This window comes from Lytechinus variegatus, chromosome 1, assembly GCF_018143015.1.
Source record: "Lytechinus variegatus isolate NC3 chromosome 1, Lvar_3.0, whole genome shotgun sequence".
Lineage (NCBI taxonomy): Eukaryota > Metazoa > Echinodermata > Echinoidea > Temnopleuroida > Toxopneustidae > Lytechinus > Lytechinus variegatus.
Window position 1 is genome coordinate 53,706,162 of NC_054740.1, and position 18,572 is coordinate 53,724,733.

Below are 18,572 nucleotides of genomic sequence, written 5' to 3' on the forward strand. Positions count from 1 at the left end.
GCTAGGGGCTGGAGCTGGGCGCGGGCGCGCTGGAGTACTGCGCGGTATGTACCGGTATATGTTTCCAGCATCTGTAATCCTGGAGGAGTTCTACGAATACGATAGGCCCTAACAGGATCCATGTCCGAAAAGCGCAATGGTAAAAGGTAAGCCCTTGTCTCAATTACACCCAAACTAGAAATTATGCCATATTATTTTGTGTGACGTGTGTAATTGTGAAAATATATACGGTAGGCCTATATAGCGGCACAAAAAAGTGGGACCGCTTCCTTCACCAGCTGAGCTGAGCTGAGTGCGATTTGTAATGCACACATGTCCAATACGGAAATCATAGTTCCGCGAAACAATAATTCTAATAACACAGGTGCAAAATCCCCGGGTTTCTGTATGCACTGGCATTTGTGCAATGCGCACGTCTCTGAACGTGAACGATGTGATGGAAGTTGAAATGGAATCTGTATGTGACTGTCTGTGTTTTGAAAACAAACTTTTGTTCTCAGTTTCAAACTGATGAAGGTCCATCCCAGAGCTACCAAGTCTCACGCATTATGTGTGAGACTCAAGCATTTTGGAGCTGTTTTACATGATTTTTTTTTATTTTTTAAATACAGACAAATTATACATCACTTGAAAGGTTTTTTCAAGAGAAGTTCAATGGTGAAGACCAAATTACAATTGGAGCACCATAACTGAAGATATGGCCTCTTAAAGGGACGCTATACGCAGAACTTTTCTGCCACCCAAGACAAGTACCCATTGGGTGGCAGATCTACAGGTACTTGTAGATCTAAGAAACTTCCATACTTTTTTTCATTTAGGTTACTAAGTTAATTTGACTAAAATGCAACACAAGAGGTGATCTTGTAGAGCATGGCTGTGTTACCTTCATATTTTTCTTATTCAAACAGCTTCTATTTGTGAAAATATAGTATACAAGAAGAAAGATAACAAATTAGAATAAGACAAGAGAAATGCATGGAACGCTTTGCGTTGTTAAAAAAATTAATCAACTCTTGGGGGTCTCATTGCTCAACAGACTTTAATCAGAAAATAAAAATGAATGTCCCACTATACTTCCCGGTATCTGTAAGATTTATATCATTCAAAAGTAGAAAATTAAGTTTTGCAGTAATTTTTTTTTTCTTTCTGTTTGTCCATGTTCACTCTGTATTCTGTATAATTACCATGATGTCTCTTTTTGTTTGCAGATCTGAGAATGCGGGATCAGACAGCTGGAGCTGCAACAGTAGCTAGAAATGTACTCCACTGCTTAGAATTATAGAATATATTAACATTAAATATATTGGAATATATAAAGTTAAAAAGCAAGTCTCTGACATTATCTGAATTTCTACTACATTTAAAATCACATTTACAAAATAATCTCCCTCCTAGTAAACATAATAAAACAGGGACCCATTATTGTGTACATCATGTGAATTGATGAGACAGCTTATTGATATGATGACACAAAACAACAGAATATAGATATAGTCATGTATCTATTCATTTTAATACCAGTACCAGGCAGCAGTCAATGCATGGTCTGCGCCTGTACACCATGAAAAATAATGAGACTGGAATTAAACGTGCTTTAATTCCCGCCTGTTTTTTTTTTCTTGAAATATTAAGTTGAAATTATCATTAATTTATCATCAATACACATAATTCATGCAGAAATCAAATGCACAACTTATCACCTACAACTAATTTCAATGGGTTTAACAATAACATACATGCATCAAGTACCACACCCACAACCACCACGCCCACTCACTCCTTTCGGTCAGCCATGGCACCAAAATCACACTCTAGGCGGCACAACATGGGCTTGCATTCGCCTCTTGCGCAGCTATGCGACACATTCTTATATATCAAAATTAGATTTTCTGATACAAATACACTTCAAAGAATTAATTTATATCTGATATTTGACTGTTCCCTGGGAAATTTTCTGTTTATACGGCTTTGAAGTAAGAAAATAGAAACACGATTTACCGAAAGTGTCCAAAAAACTCCTTTTTGTAACAAAAAACATTGCCGATATTGAACTGAAATCATCACTAACTTGTAGAAGAAAGTCTGCCGGTTTTAATGATACATAACACATGGCTATTTGATGCCCCTAGAGGGTGTCAACAAGTAAAAGTAACTTGCAAGATTAACCCGGTTCTGGAGTCATATTTTCCAAAATGGCGACTTCCATTGTGTGACGACGGACAGGTGGTGCTCTCGAAAACGGCCTTAAAAACAACATTTTGGCGATGCAAATGTGAGTAAATTGACTAGAAATAAGAAGTTTAGATATAATAGAGAAAGATCGTAACATTTTACGAAAAAAGGATTTGAAATGTTGATACACTGGCTCAATGAATTTTGCCCATTTTGTGTGTTGGCAGAATAGGAAATGTGTTAAACGCGAACCCGTTGCGATCGCTACATTTTGGACTCTTGTTCATCCCCTCAAATCTGTCTCACGCAACTATCACAGCCTATCCCCATATAGACAGCTGGCAGCCGTCTGTTTCGAGGAGTTTTTTAACATTTTTTTATTTTTTAATTTCTCCTCGTCCACAGACGGCTCGCTAGCGTGTCCCCGCCATTAGGGGAGGTACAACGCAAAATCCCCCCGGCGGGGCTCATCGATTTATTTATTTATTTCACAACGATATATAAAAAGAAACTTACCAAAATGCAGCTTGTTAATTCCTCTTGGCATTAATTGGCATTAAAGTGGTAAAACATCAATTCGAAAGGAACAAAAACAGTGACTTTCCTCGGCTGTCGTGTAGCTCCCAATTCACTCGTTCCTCCGAAGTCGATATTGTACACAAACATATGAGGTGGGATGAACTTCCGGGTCAACTGCTTATCGAAACCGTTGGCCAATCAGATCATCTCTTTTACGTCAGGCTTATGAATATTAATATTCTTTTCCTTTTCAACGTTTCCTCGCGCTCGCCAAGCTATATGTGTGACGTAAAGGTCATGGGGCGGAGTCTAACTTTCGTCGGCCACTTTTTCATGAATAATTCATTACCAAGATGGCTGCCCACTCGAGTCGCAAGTGTCAACTTTTAGAGCGGGAATTTAGGGTAAGAAACTGTCGTTACTTAAACATTATCACCTAAAGGTGCATATGAATGCACTGTTTGTGTAAAATATCACGGTATTGAGGAGAAAAACGAGAAATTAGCCGTGGCCATTGATCCCCCGTACAGACGACGGTTAAACTTCGGTCTATGTATTTGGTGAGTGAAGCCAACGAAGTTCAGCTGAACAACCAACATAACACAGACCGAAGCTTTTGTTCTAATCCCCATATAGACAATGTCTGTGATCTCACTCAGATTCACAGAAAATCTCACGCATAGCTGGTCTTTGAACTTGGCATCTCTGCCATCCATATCACCTGATCAAGTCAACCTAGATAGATTTGTCACGTGTCGTACCAGACCCGCTCTCGGACTCTGCCTCTGAAACTAAAGTGAAACTCGCACCAAAATGTTCCCCAAAAAAGTCTGACTCTGAAAGAAAATTCTGAAGAATTTTGCCCTAAGGCCTAACTACCTAAGCCAGGTCGAATACAGCCATGATCCTTTAGCAACCAATGTATGACTCACGAGCAAAAATCATTCACTTATTGACTTAGTGAAATGACCTCTTGATCGACGACTTGGCTTGGAGCTGGAGCCTCCTGGTTAGCGGGGGGGGGGGGGGGGGGGGTTGATGTCTGTCACAATCGGTGCAGTGTTAACTGAATCATAAATGATTTGGTCCAAGAAAAATGTGAATTGACGTTGTTTAGCTTGTCCGGCGCTATCATTCAGCATTCATAAAAAATTAACGTTAACGATGCTATTTTATGTCAAGCCTCGGGGGGGGGGGGGGTCTGACGTTTGTCACAGTGTCATTTTAATCACAATTTAATGATTTTGTCCAAGAAAAATGTAAATTAATGTTAGCGATGCTAACCTATGTCAAGCCTCTGAGTGGACTAACTTGATTTAAGATAAAAGGGGAGAGTATTCACCCAGCATGCCATTGCTGCAATAAAAGTACAGGACAAGAAAAAGAGTGATTATCATGGTAACCAAAAATACTTGAATGTTGTAGTCTAATCATGTTAAAGGTAAAACCTGGTGGTAGGTTAAGATTGTGTTTTCAAGATGATTTTAAAATCATTTTGTACGATTTCAAGTATGAGATCCAATTTCATTAAACCTGAAAAAATATTTAGTCAAGTATCGCTATCAATATTAATTTGAGTAGAATTTCAGGTCATAGGTCAAAGGGCAAAGATCATTTCAGATCGTCAGCTCCATCCATTAACCGTAATAAGAAAAGTAAAGAAAAATCTGCTTGTGGCTTGTTTAATTCCAAGCAAAAGAAAACATTTTTTTGGTCAAAATCTAATAGATAACTGTTTAAGCCACCCTTCCATAACTCACCTAGCAATTTGTCAGACCCAATTATCTAAAACATGTATATTATACAACTCTTTTAAGTCAAACAGATTTCTTTGTTTCTGAAAAATCAACTTAAAGGACAAGTCCACCCCAACAAAACCTTGATTTGAATAAAAAGAGAAAAATTCAACAAGCATAACACTGAAAATTTCATCAAAATCGGATGTAAAATAAGAAAGTTATGGCTTCAGGCAAGGAGGTCCTAATCATCAAATTCGGAAAAATTGAAATATTGTATAATTCAAACAATAAAAAAAAAGAAATAGTGAGTGAGTGACATCATCAACTCTCTCAATTGGATGTAACTGGCTCGTTCATATAACTATTTTGTTAAAAATAAGCGAAACTTTGAAATGTCATAACTTTCTAATTTTCCATCCGATTTTGATGAAATTTTCAGCATTGTGCTTGTCTGATTTTTCCCTATTGATTCAAATCAACATTTTTCTGAGGTGGACTTGACCTTTAAGCAAAGTTACTTTTACTCTCTTTCAAATCCAGATATCAGAAATAAAAAAGTTTGTGGAAGTTTCTATGCAAATGGGGTTGGCAATCACCACAAAATTTATCATAAAGCATCATGTTGGACTTGTAGGAAAAAGTACTATGAGAACTTTCCAAACCATATATTGAGTTCTTTACTCTGTTAAATTCTCGGTTGTAAAATCTCAACACCAGTGTGTTTATTTCATCAAAGTAAAAAATGAAATTATAGGAAGTGCTTAAAATGTGAACTGATGAACTGCCAAACTGAAAACTTTGATGGTATATTTTCTGGTGATCATATCCATGCATTTCATAATTCCTTGAAAGACCTCAAACTTGGATCAACCAACAAGAAAATTAAGGAGTTGCTTTCAAAATAGGCTAAATTTAAATGTAGAACAATAATGTTGAATTTATTTCAACGTCAGAAGCTGCAGGGCTGTATTGAATTGCATTATGCAGGCAAGACTATCAGGAGCATGCCACTTTTGAATGTTTCCTTGTTTGCCAATTACTCTATTATGATTTGGGCTGTTGAAATTTGGGATTGTGTCAGTAAGTTTTGAGGATCAGAGTGACATGCCTGTACAGCTCCCATATTACTAGTACCTGTTTGTGAAGTGTTGTTGAGCTCTTTCCAAGTCCCTGCTTACAACATTGGAGATGATGACTATTAAATGTTGTATATATTTTTTATTCTTTCAATAGTCTCCTTCAATGGGTACAGTCATCTTGTTCCACCATGTAATGAAGATCATCAATAAACTGGATGGAAGAATGAGTCAATAATGAGTCAAGAATTTCTTCTACTCCAGCAATAAAACACCTCACGATTTCCATTATGACTTGCCGCAGCCCCCTATTTGGTTGCAGACTCTTCAAGGGATTCTTTCCCTATCTTTGTATCTGCAAGAGTGCTCCAGTCCCCATAGTGTCCAAAAGCAAGAGCCAGATCTTGTTGATCCAACAGTTGCATAAGCATGGATTCTCTGGCTTTGAGAGGGCCTTGGTAGAACACGACTTCCGTAAGACGGGAACTAAATTGAAATTTGTACATCCCAAGAGACTGATATCAGAATCTAAGTCCGATGCATTTGAGAGAACTGCCTCTGGAAGATTAGATAACTTTGAAGATGACGGTTTATCCAGTAAGAGTTTGCTGAACACAGAGCTGTCTTCTGCAGATGCGAGTGTCATTCCTGAAGACGAGGCTGAGGTGTGGGACCAGAACCAGGAATTAGAGATTGACATCCTTGAGGAGACAGAGAACCCCAAGATCCTTGAACACTTTGCTGACATACCACTCATGCCAGAGACATATACCCTTGCCTCGTATGTGGACCATTCCGAGACCCTGCAGAAGCTTGTGCGAATGGGCGTGGACCTTTCCAAGGTGGAGAGCAGGAAAGGGGTGGCCACCATGCTTATGAAGATGGATTTTGACAGAGACATAAAGGACAAGCTAGCATTTTTACACCACACGGGAGTCCCAGGAGAGCATCTAGGATCTTTTGTCACCAAGAACCCTTTCATTCTTGGTGAAGATGTGCGGAATCTAGAAGCCAGGGTACATTATTTGCATCAAAAAGGGTTTTCTGAGACTGCCATTTCCCAGATTGTTTGTCGTGCCCCTTACATCCTTAATTTCTCTGTGAGTATAAAACTATATACCTGAATTCATCTGTTCCTCTTTAAGTTTAACTTTCATATCAAAGAAATTCATTTATCAGAAAGAATGATTTTAACTAATTCTACAGAAGAGGGACCCTGTAACATGCATTACTGTGCATTTATGCAATAATTATTCTTTAAACTCAAGGTAAAAACAAAAAAATTGGATACTATCATAGGCGGTTATTTGTCACATCATGCTGTTCAATTGTGTGTGTGTGGGGGGGGGGGTTAGACACATAGACCCCCCTCCTCTCTCTCTCTGTTGAATGATTGGTTTCTACTTGAATCTCCGTCAGTGAATCAAATATACTCATAATGAAAGAATACATGCCTTGACCTTTTTTTTCTCTCTTTTTTCTGTTTTAATTTAATTTTCATGTCTTTCTTTTTTTCTTTTTGAAGGTGGAGAGGATTGACAACAAACTAGGTTACTTTCAGCAGCTTTTAAGTTTTTCTGATTCCAAAGTCAGAGAGATTATCACCAGGTGTCCCAAGGTTAGTTGCATTGCAGTATTGTAATCTATCATTTTGATTAATCTTTTGAGGGGTGGGGTGTAATGATGACCCCTCCCCGGTCCCCTCTTTTGCATTTTCCAGAGCATCCTTAGACTTTAAACTTGTACAGTACAGTTAACCTCAATGTAAGTCAGGCAACTCTGAAGATCAGGGGAGCATTTCATGAAAGGATTTTATCCGACAATTACCATAGCCTATCAGAATCAGGGAAAGTTGTCACATCTGACAACTTGTCGGACATAAATTTTGATGAAATGCTCCCCAGAGCCCGATGACCAAAAGTGAATCCAGCATCAACTATGACAAAGAAATGTATGGGCCCATGCACATGCATCATACAGTCACTTTTTTCCCCAGACAATTGGGCCCGTGAAATGCTATGTAGAATCTGATGCTGGATATGCGCCTGATGACGTAAAGGTTTTGGATGAATATGAAAGAACCTCTGTGATTTATTCCTGGTCAGTGTTTTGAGCAAGTTCACTCAACACTGATCTTGATTGGCCATTGGCCTTTATAAAACGGGGCCCAGAATATGTAAGCCTAAAGAAAAATGTGTTTTTTATTTCAAAATGTAACAATGAAATTCACCAATTTAATTTGAAAAGATTTCTGCGGTTCCTTGAGATTTGAATGAGGAATATTTGCCTTTACAATACATGCAGTTATCATTATACCTCGTCCAAGACCAATTCAAAGTGCTTTATTTCTAGATATATTTGTCTTTCTTGAATAAAAAGCTCTCCCTGTTTATGTACTTTTCCCCAATCAAAACTTCTGTAATTGTTTTGACAGGGGTTAATTTTTTTTTTTTTTGCTCGGGGGGGGGGGGATTTTCCACTGTTGGGTAGAATTTAGCATCCCTTCGTTAATTATGTCAGCTCTGCTAGTTCCATGGATATATCTATGACCATATTCAATCATCATTACAAATGTGATTTTTCAAGAGTTTTCCATCTTGTGGCAGTAATCATAGGATAAGCATTTGGACAATTTATCCATTGCTTTAGCTTTTTTTTTCATGCTTTTAGCTGGTCACCATGAAAGTTTCAAGACCCAAGGAGAACTTGTTTGTCCTAGAGTTCCAGTGTGGTTTCAGTAAGGTAGCCTTACGCTCCATGGTCCTCAAAGAACCAGCAATGCTGCTCAGAGGTACATTTGAAGACTTATATTGTTGATATAAGGGGGGGGGGCATTTTCATAAGGCTGTGACTTTAGAACGGCTAGTGATCCTTTGTTGTGGTACATGATATTCACCATTAAATGTTCATTGGTGATTAGTAAGTGTGAAAGAAAGGTTCACCAGTCTTTCTTAAGGTCGCTCTTCATGAAACAGCTTTATGAAACTGCCCCCTGGTGGTGTTTACTAATGCTGTTTGAAAGTTACGAATGACTGCTGACCTTGGGCCCTTGACACAAAACTTAACAATCATCACAGATTTTGTTCCATACCTTGATTCCATTGACTACAATGTACAATCAATCGTAAAAATCAAGCATATGATTAAATGCTAACATTTGTGTTGTGGTGGCCGTTTAATGAAGCTGATAAAGTTATGAGCAACTTTGTGAATGACTGAGGATCCTTTCTTTTGAACTATATCAACACAAATTCAAATCTTGTGTGTAACTTACAAACAGCTGTTGTAGTAGCATTTGTGTTAAATGAGAAACCCCCAAGTTTGATTTTTTTTTTACACACTTGGAGTACATACATGTTCATTCACCAAATTTTGAGAAAATTAACAACAAATTTGCACTTTATAGATGCTTTACTAGTTTTCTTTACAAAGTTTGGATTTCAACTGAAGTGGATGAGAATCTGATTTGACACCCAAGACATGCAGGAGCCACAGAAGCGGGGGGGGGGGGGGGGGGGGGGGGGGGGGGAGGGGACTTCAGTCCCCACTTATTTCCAAAACCGTGTACAATAACGGACAAATGACCATATGATTGTGATTTTTTATGGTCAGCCCCCCACTTTGAAAAGCGTTCCACGGCCCCTGACATGGTCACCACTCCCGTGTTAGTTGCATAACTTGCATACCGCCAAGTGAGCTACTAGTTAATTTCTTAATTCAATAATTTCCCCGATTCCAACTGAAGCAAGAAGTTAAAATGGCAATTCATAAATCAATCAAATATGTGAAAGCTACAACACAATAGAATCTCTATGCATGGAGATTCAAAATAGAAATACAGCCCCAGATGACAAGCACAATAAGGCCCATTCTTGAAACCTGCTAATTTGAGTTTTGAGGTAAAATGCTCAGCTTGCAAGCATTGAATATTTATTAAACTTGCTGTGCATTACATAGTTGCATATAGGGTTAATAAGTGAGTCTATTCCCTTTTTAGCTTCAAATGGGATCTATGAAATAAAACTTTCCCAGTTGCTTTGAAACAGTTTCTTTGAGGCTATTGTGGTCATTGTTTCTGGTACCGTTTTGTTTTTGCCCAACTGTTGCATGAATTGCTCCCCAGGGATTGGAGACTGTGCAGGCATTTACAATTCTATCCATTTAGCCCCATTCCCTAGATAGCTTTAGGTATTAATTGTACTAAATTTTCACTAATGAGGTAAAAAAAAAAGGACAATATTGACTGGATAAGGTCATCACATGCAAGACAATTTGCTCTACTTCGTGAGTAAAAAAACAGATATTTTTTGCAAATTTCCAACTACAAGAAAGAAATATTTCATGAACACATAATTATCATATGCTAGGTGAAAGAGTATTCTCTCAAATATTTTGATACCATACTTATGTACGCTTGGATAATCAGTATTCTCTAAAATCATACAAAGTATTGCACGTTTCTGTGACCTAACAGGTAAACATCGTTTGATTTCAACTTTTGACTACCTCCACAACGTCATGGAGATCCCACACAAGATGTTTCTTAAGTCACCAGAAATCTTCCTCGGCCAAGTTAACAGGGTTAAGGATCGACACAAGGTAATGTTCTTATTCCTCTGACCTGTACTTGAAAGACTTTATTTGGAGGACTTGTTTTAACCCTTAATCTGGTGGCCTAAAAGCCCCTAAACATTTATGGCAATAAAAACACTTTGTGAATGATTATGTCTCCTCATTTTATGATTCCTTTTTCAAGTCTTGCACAACTTTTGCCACCAAATCAATGTATTTCATGGTATTTATTGTTAGATATTTGAATAACATAAAAGCAGAAACAAAAAAAGTTGAAAAACAAAAATATGTACATAAAAGGCCCCTATAAAATGGATGATTATTATTTCGATACTTATTATTTTCTGCAGTTATTAAGAATACCAAGAATAGTCTCTGAACTAAAGATTTCAGCTTCAAGGAATTTATTCATAAGTTTATAACCAGATTCTTATATCCTGCATAAATTAGCCGAATTAATTGAAAATTAATTTAGATAATTTTCAAACAATCAACCATACATTTTGTAGATTACAACATGGGTGATGTACCTGTCAGTTTCTTTGCAATGAACAACAGTCTTGGGTTAGGGCCCTTAGAGCCCCCACCTCTGGTTTTCCATATTACTTTTATTTATAGATTCAGTAGAACTAATTTATCATCTATATAGTGCGTTTAAGCCATACATTAAAAATGCATATTTTGGTCTGCATCAGTTGCCTGTGCAGTTTCAGAGCGTATCTCTAAAACGACCGAAATCTGACAAATATCCCATAGGCTCTTGTACAAAATATACTGTTTGAGTATGAGACTATATTCAATAGTCTCTCACACATGCGCGAATGCATTAAATATACAATACATACAACAGTGAAAGCTGTGCGCAGCATAGATCACAATTAAGCTCAATAACATCATAATAAACTATATCAGAGCTGCCAACCAGAAAAAGAATATTTCAGTATTTTCAAAGCTGAAAATCAGTATTTCATTTTCAGTGAGGAAATCAGTATTTTCAATAAATACCATAGGACCACACTTAAGCTGAAACTTTAGAAATCAGTATTTTCCAAGAAACTATAACAGTATTCTTCTCACTTTTCAGTACTAAATACTGAAAATCGGTACTACTTGGCAGCTCTGCTATATGTATGTAACTGTAAATCGAATAAATTTAAAAATGTCTAGGGCCAAAATTGATCCTTATGAAATGATGATGCCATGTGATAAGTGATATTTAATTGATAAATGATCATATGTTATAGTTACCGGTACATAAAATGTAAACAATGCCATACAAAGCATGAAATATTTTCTTCAACAATAAGTGATATGACTTGTTGAATCAAATTTCCCCTTTTTTTTGGGGGGGGGTGTATAAATGATAATTATATTCAATGGCTTTATTTTATGAAATACAAGAAATATTCCACTTGTTAGGGACAATATTCCACTCATCTGCAATTTGTGGAATATTTTCCCTAAGTCTTGGAATATTTCTGGTATTCCATTCTGAGCCATCCAATACGATATAAAATATTTTTCATTTGAACAATTTACCTTGGTAAAATTACATGAAAATCAACCAATCAGAATTGCTGTTTGATATTTGCAACTTATGGAGAATTTTTGTGTTGTATTTGGGTTAGGTAGGGTTTTGTAGAGTCGATTTTAATTTAAGTTTCTATTTCCTTTCTCTTGAATCTTTCTCCTAGTATCTGACATTGCTCGGACGGAACCAGTATGATCCCAAAGAGCCTGGTTATGTTCCGCTGATGTCCATGTTCAAACTACCAGATGAGGTCTTCTGCAAAGACATCGCTAGGACTTCACTCGGAGAATACGAGAGATTCTTGAAGACAAGCCGTTCATGATGCATAAGCCAGTTCGTAGTTCCTTTCTGGAGTTTCTGCGCATGATCAAAAGATTCTATGCATGATCAGAGGAAGGTCATTTGTACTAAAGTGACATGGTGGTTTAAAATCTAATGAGATAAGCACCAACTTTGATGTATTGATTATTCATATTTTCTTTTGAATTGTGGTTTTCATTTACATCCACAAAAAACAATGCGTCCACGAACGACTGGAATATTTCAGTTTGCCAATACATTGTGCAACATGCTATGATATGCATTCAAAGTAAGAATGCAACAAATAATTTCATGAAGTGTTCATTGTTGTGCTATTCTAGTCACCTGGTCTATTATTCATATTGCTGAATCAACCATATTCAATCGAATTGGCCAGATTACAGCAGAAGTAACCTCACCAAAGGTATATTTGACCCATCAACGTGTTCAATTATTATGTATCAATCAAATTCAGTATAGCAGGTAGCACAAATGATGAAAATAATCATTTTCAGTGGTGGGGCCTCTACAAACTGTCTTGCTCAAGGATCTTTTATCGCATGCAGTGTTGTAATTGTATTTTTGCAATAAAGATTTCTATACAAATGTAAACAAATGGAAACAAGCTGTATTTATTTTGAAAAACATGTTGCTTTTATTCTTTAACTCATTTCAGTTGTGAGAGTGATTAGATGAATGCTCCTTTTCAAAATTTCTTTTAGACAATGAAAATCATTGAAATCTAAAAATAAAGAGATGATGCATATTGGTATGTATCTATAAGAGCCTCACATGAAATTTCAGATGATATAATACATACTCCAGTTAAAAAGAAAAAAAAACACCAAACATAATAAAATTGAATTTTCCTTTTTGGTCACTTAAAAAAAAAAACATAATCCCCAAACTTACACAGTGACAAAGATCTCATAGGGGAAAACTTTTTGTTGAGGGACTTGCTTAGACTTTTAACCATTTAAATGAGAATGAAATATAATACTATTAAAATTTCATCAAATACTTTTTGTTACATTAGGAAGGTTTTCGTGTGCCGATGTCTCAAAAATACAAAGACATAGTTCTAAATTTATAGGCAAGTCCTCTGTTACAAAATGGAAGTCCTAAAGCAGTTTTACATTTGAGGGACATGAGGATTAAAGCATCATTATAATCTTTGTACAACAATATTACCGGAAGTGCATAAATGTACCTAAAAGATGACATCAAATGGGAACATTCACCACAGACCATTCTTTGAAAAATATAACTGTTAAAGAGCTCATAACATATCAAACATAACATAAACACTTGTACAATTTTTTTTTTTAGTAAAACAAACCTGATGAATGAAGCCCAAGTCATAGTTCTCACTTAGCATTCAAAAGCCTATGTTTTTAGACCATATCATAAATATAATCTTGAAAAATGGGGGGGGGGGGAATTATGATTTTTTTTTCTGCAAAGTGGAGCTTTCATATTGGTATTGCAGGAGCGCAGTTTTACTGACGATATTCAGAGTGGGTGAAGGGAGGCCGGAGGGGGTTCCCTTTAGCTTTGGCTCTGTGCTGTTGAGCATAGATACAATTTAGAAATACATGTACAATTGGGGGGGGGGGAATAATATGAAAGTACGGGCATATGAAGAGTAGAACCATGCAATTGACTTTAATAAAAAAAAATCTAAATATGCAAACAATTTGAAAGCACTGAATATCTCTTATCACACTTCCCATAAAAATTTATAAAGTAAAAAAAATAACTCCTGGGTGAAGCTTCTTTAAATCCTTTGGTTTTAAGTATTGGAGACCCTCCTCTCTATATAAACAACTCTTACAGATGACACTGACAGAGACCTTGTATAATTTCATATCGGGTGAGGGTTTCATCAACATTTTCGTCAACAAGTCTTCAGGTCTGACAAGTTTTCTTGATAATGATTGACCGAGAGGCACTTTTACCATAGTTAATGTAAGATAAAACAGGACTTGTTATAGATAAGTCCTTTCATGAAATTCTCACCTAGTCTTGATTCCAGGCAAAATATTTTTCAGGGGCTAACTATATGCAGGATAATTGAAAGGGGGGGGGGGTTGATTTGAATGAAAATTTTGACAAGCCAATTCGTAACAAAGAATTTGACAAGCAAAATAAAAAGATTTTCAAAAAATTCTGAGGGGGGGGGGGAGTGAGCCCCCAACTTGGCAACATATCAGCCATGCTACAGTTGGTTATCAGACAAGAAACGTAGAAGCATCAAAGAGCATTCAACAGTAAATTTTTTTTTCTTTAAAAACAACAAAAATGACAGGACCTTATTAGGCCCTATAGAAGAATACATGAATAACATACAACACATAAAAACATGCAGCAAAATTATAGTGAATTGAACTGTGTATTATACATACAAGAAAATGAAGATGACCAGTGCTCTGTGACATATATTCAATCTTATGCTGATCAAATGTGTGTGAAAAAAAAACAAGCATTGATCGTACATGGGTCCTATTAAGATACAGGTGGGGGGGTATTCAAATTTTTCTCTCAACTTAAATGTCCCCTTAAAGGGGAAGTTCATCCTGGCAAGAAGTTATTTCAAAAATAGCAGAAAAAATTAATAAAAAATATTGACAAAGCTTTGAGAAAAATCCATCAAAAAATTAAAAAGTTATTATACTTTCAATTATTTGATTTGTGACGTCATATGTGAGCAGCATTCCTACACAGCGAATGGTTAAAAAAATCAATGAAATTTCTCAGAAAATTGAAAATGATTTTTACTGTACCTTTTGTATATTAATAGACAAATCATTTCACACTCGACCGTAAAAAGAAAACAAAAATAAGTCATCAGAAACCATCAAAAAAGTGAAATTCATGCATTTTATATTATACAACATATGGGGCAGCTGCTAGTGTATGACGTCACAAATCTAAAATCCTCATAACTCTTTAACAGATTTTCCTCAAACATTCGCCAATATTTTCTACATATTTTATCTGCTATTTCTTACAACAAACTTTTCTTCAGGGTGAACTTCCCTTTTAACTAAAGAACTAGAAGTTAACATTTGGCACAAGACAATCTGATTTATAATTGTAAAGAACCAATTGCCAAGTGTCAAGAAAAATGTATATCTGAATATGGCCACTGTTACAAATGAAAGCAAATCTGAAGTCATGAATATGCAGGGTGTATTTTAAAGTAAACAAGTATTGAAATATATCGACTCCTTAAGGAGCATCTTCAGATATGGGGCGCATTTCATGAAACTAATAGTCTGAGAATTTAATTGACCTAAAGTTATAAGCTATTGAAATCCTTGCTTCTGATTGGCTCAGAGCAGATTTGTCAGTGAAAATCCATATTTGTTTCATGAAACACTCCCAAGATAAAGTATTTTTGTACAGAATGGCCCAACTTGCCAAAATCATTCTTTGTTGAATTCACAAGATTGGATTTATCGGGAAGTACTGCAGCACAGAAAATACATTGAGTGGCCTTGTGTAAATCACAAGACCAAAGAAAAAGGCAGTCGGACCACAGAGTGTACCTCCTTAATATAAACCTGGTTGAGAAGCATTTTATCCAATTATTCACTTTAAGAAATAGACAAAATTGATCTCCTTTGTGTTCAAGGAATTAATGTTCATAACAATCGATGTGATTCAATTTCCCTTCTATTCTTTTTGACAAGATATATGCAAACTTCAGGCTGAATGATATCTTACCGTGGCAATTGTCTGAGTTAAAGAGAAATTCCAGTAGTTGCAGTTAACACTGATTTCATGAGAAAGTCTGTAAAACAAGGCTTAATTGCAAGTATATCATCGAGGATCTAGATCTGGTACAGTTACATTAACTGGACTTTGTGAAATCTTGAAATCTACGCTGAAAAATGTTCACACCGAAAATCCCCAACACAGATAAGCTTACGTGGGACAATGTATAATTATTGCTCAGGGCGTCGGGCCCGACGCCCTACCCGAATCCTGTGCTTATTTGCTGATTTTTCAGCAATTACACAATTTCTTCCAGAATCCTTTGGCACATGCGTTTTATTTATACAAACAGACACTTTAGTGGTCATTTCATTGGATTCTGTACGAACTCATTTTGATATCGTTACCAAAACTAGCAATTACCTTTAAGTGTGACTTACAGTAGCACACAACATTCAAAGTTTTATGTGGTGTCTAATGCATATCAATGAGAAAACAACAAAACCGATTTAATTATGCAACATTTATATGGCGCTTAATGCAATGTTTGAAAATGCTGCATACGAGTAGCCCAGCTTTAGCAAGGCTACCCCGATCAGGTGCTTGAGTATTCAAGGAATTCCTAACATGTACCCATTCATCACACCTGGGTGGAGGGGGGGGGGGGGGTGTAGATTAACGCCTTACCAAAGGAACGGAGGGATGGGATGGTGGGATTCTTGGTACCTTTGCACTACCAAATACCTTAAAGTCACACCTAACTCTGAGAAACAGCCTGAAATGCATCAGGAGATGCTTATGTATACTAATGTCAACTTCTTTTAATACATGTACAAATGTAATTTGATAATCTTCCATTTTTGAAGTGATAACAAGATGTAAATCCATTTCTCACAAGCTTGATGAGTGGTTCACATCTCTCACGAGTTTATAAAACTGCCGGTTGCTCGAGCTCTGAAGTCACTTCTTGCTTTCTCTTTTCTGTGTGTGTGAGTGAGAAGAGAAAAGGATTTAAAATGAAAGGATATATTAAAGAGGAAGATGGCATAGATGTATACTAAACCAATTAAAAGAAGACGAAAAGACTGAAATACTACAATCAAACACACCCAATAACATGCAATTAGATAAGTTCACTTTGCATAAAATGTATCAAACAAGGCAAAAGCAATTTTGTGTCTCGCCCACTTATGAAAATAACCAGAAATATCATGATTTGCGAGGGCATGCAAGAGAATTATATCAAAACTTCATTGTGAAATGACTGGGATGGAATAACACTTGTCATAAGAGCCTTGCACATAAACTTTCATGTTGACCTGAAAATGACCTTTGACCTTACCATGTGACCTCCGACTGCAGCATAACATGTATGTCGCCAAAAAAAATGCAAAGATCTACGATTACGTATAGAGTACAGAAGTGTGATTTCATCAAGTTTCTGTTTTAGTATTTCAACAGTTTTTCTGACCATATTTGAATAGAGCATGATGAAAAACCACTGCACACCAAATTTTGCATGATTTGGTTAATGGTGGCTAAAGGTTTCAATTGGTCTGGTTCTAAACAACTCTGAACCAATCTAAAGCCTCCATTACACTTATTGGGAATCAGCAGGAATCAAGAAGAGGCTGGAACAAAAAAAATATTTAAAAAATCTAGAAATTTTTGGAACTTATGAATTCACCAAACTGGAGTTGAAATTCAGTAAATTGACCAGACACTAATCAAAATGAATCGCAATGGAGTCAGATTGATTTTTGTGCTACATTCTTGGACATTCCAAATATTCTGACTGCTTTCTGAGTGCATTCGAGGGGTATTTTTGAACGGTGTTTGAAGTAGATTTAAATGACCAACTGGTGGTCGAACAATAGTCCTTTCATTCCGGCCAATTTTGCTTGATTCGGAATAAGTGTGATTGGAGCTTAAACAGGAATTCATCCGGCCAAATCCTGGGTCCCCGTGGACTGTAAAAGAAGCTGTATGTTGTCGTTGTCACCTTAGAACTTTATAGAATTTGCCTGTTTTCTTCTGCCAAGAATGACATTTATTTACAGATATGGCACAATATCAAATATTCAGTATCAGTTTAATTACAGAGTGTGATGATGCAATTTTAAGAAGACTCTTACGCAAAACAATTAGCAAGTATTCAAATGAGACATTTCTTAGCCATTTAAGGTCTCCCGACTGTACAGGGTCTGATAAAGAAAGACTACAATCACAAACTGCAATGGAGAAACAGTTTTTTGTCTCACCTGCGAAGCAAAGTGAGACTATAGGCGCCGCTTTTCCGACGGCGGCGGCGTCAACATCAAATCTTAACCTGAGGTTAAGTTTTTGAAATGACGTCATAACTTAGAAAGTATATGGACCTAGTTAATAAAACTTGGCCATAAGGTTAATCAAGTATTACTGAACATCCTATTAGAGTTTCATGTCACATGACCAAGGTCAAAGGTCATTTAGGGTCAATGAACTTAGACCATGTTGGAGGATTCAACATCGAAATCTTAACCTGAGGTTAAGTTTTTGAAATGTCATCATAACTTAGAAAATATATGGACCTAGTTAATGAAACTTGGACATAAGGTTAATCAAGTATCACTGAACATCCTGCATGAGTTTTACGTCACATGACCAAGGTCAAAGGTCATTTAGGGTCAATGAACTTTGGCCGAATTGGGGATATCTGTTGAATTCCCATCATAACTTTGAAAGTTTATAGATCTGATTCATGAAACTTGGACATAATAGTAATCAAGCATCACTGAAAATTTTGTGCAAGTTTCAGGTCTCATGATTAAGGTCAAAGGTCATTTAGGGTCAATGAACTTTGGCCGAATCGGGGGTATCTGTTGAATTACCATCATAACTTTGCAAGTTTATTGGTCTAGTTAATTAATTAAACTTGGACATTAGAGTAATCAAGTATCACTG

The 18,572-nt window shown here is 36.4% G+C and overlaps 2 protein-coding genes across 5 annotated transcripts in view; one reads left to right on the forward strand and one right to left on the reverse strand.

The window, feature by feature from the left end:
- The first annotated feature begins 41 nt into the window (after nucleotides 1–41).
- LOC121416791 (transcription termination factor 3, mitochondrial-like) lies at nucleotides 42–12,009 on the forward strand. Its single transcript, XM_041610277.1, has 6 exons — nucleotides 42–146; nucleotides 5,664–6,606; nucleotides 7,032–7,124; nucleotides 8,177–8,297; nucleotides 9,981–10,105; nucleotides 11,773–12,009. Exons 2-6 carry the CDS (start codon nucleotides 5,797–5,799, stop codon nucleotides 11,929–11,931), a joined length of 1,308 nt encoding a protein of 435 aa, XP_041466211.1. The 5' UTR covers nucleotides 42–146; nucleotides 5,664–5,796; the 3' UTR covers nucleotides 11,932–12,009.
- A 4,049-nt stretch (nucleotides 12,010–16,058) lies between these two features.
- LOC121416796 (serine/arginine repetitive matrix protein 1-like) overlaps nucleotides 16,059–18,572 on the reverse strand; it is a 28,992-nt gene continuing 26,478 nt past the window's right edge. For all 4 annotated transcript variants that reach the window (XM_041610309.1, XM_041610316.1, XM_041610298.1 and 1 more), the window contains one exon: nucleotides 16,059–16,610. In XM_041610309.1, the coding sequence (XP_041466243.1) occupies nucleotides 16,590–16,610 (21 nt within the window). In that variant the 3' untranslated portion in view covers nucleotides 16,059–16,589. The remainder of the gene's footprint in view (nucleotides 16,611–18,572) is intronic.

Coding starts and splice junctions, on each gene's coding strand:
- LOC121416791 (XM_041610277.1), top strand. CDS start 5,797: ATGACTTGCCGCAGCCCCCTATTTGGTTGCAGACTCTTCAAGGGATTC. Junction 7,125..8,176: donor TTATCACCAGGTGTCCCAAG/GTTAGTTGCATT, acceptor TCATGCTTTTAG/CTGGTCACCATGAAAGTTTC. Junction 10,106..11,772: donor GGGTTAAGGATCGACACAAG/GTAATGTTCTTA, acceptor TCTTTCTCCTAG/TATCTGACATTGCTCGGACG.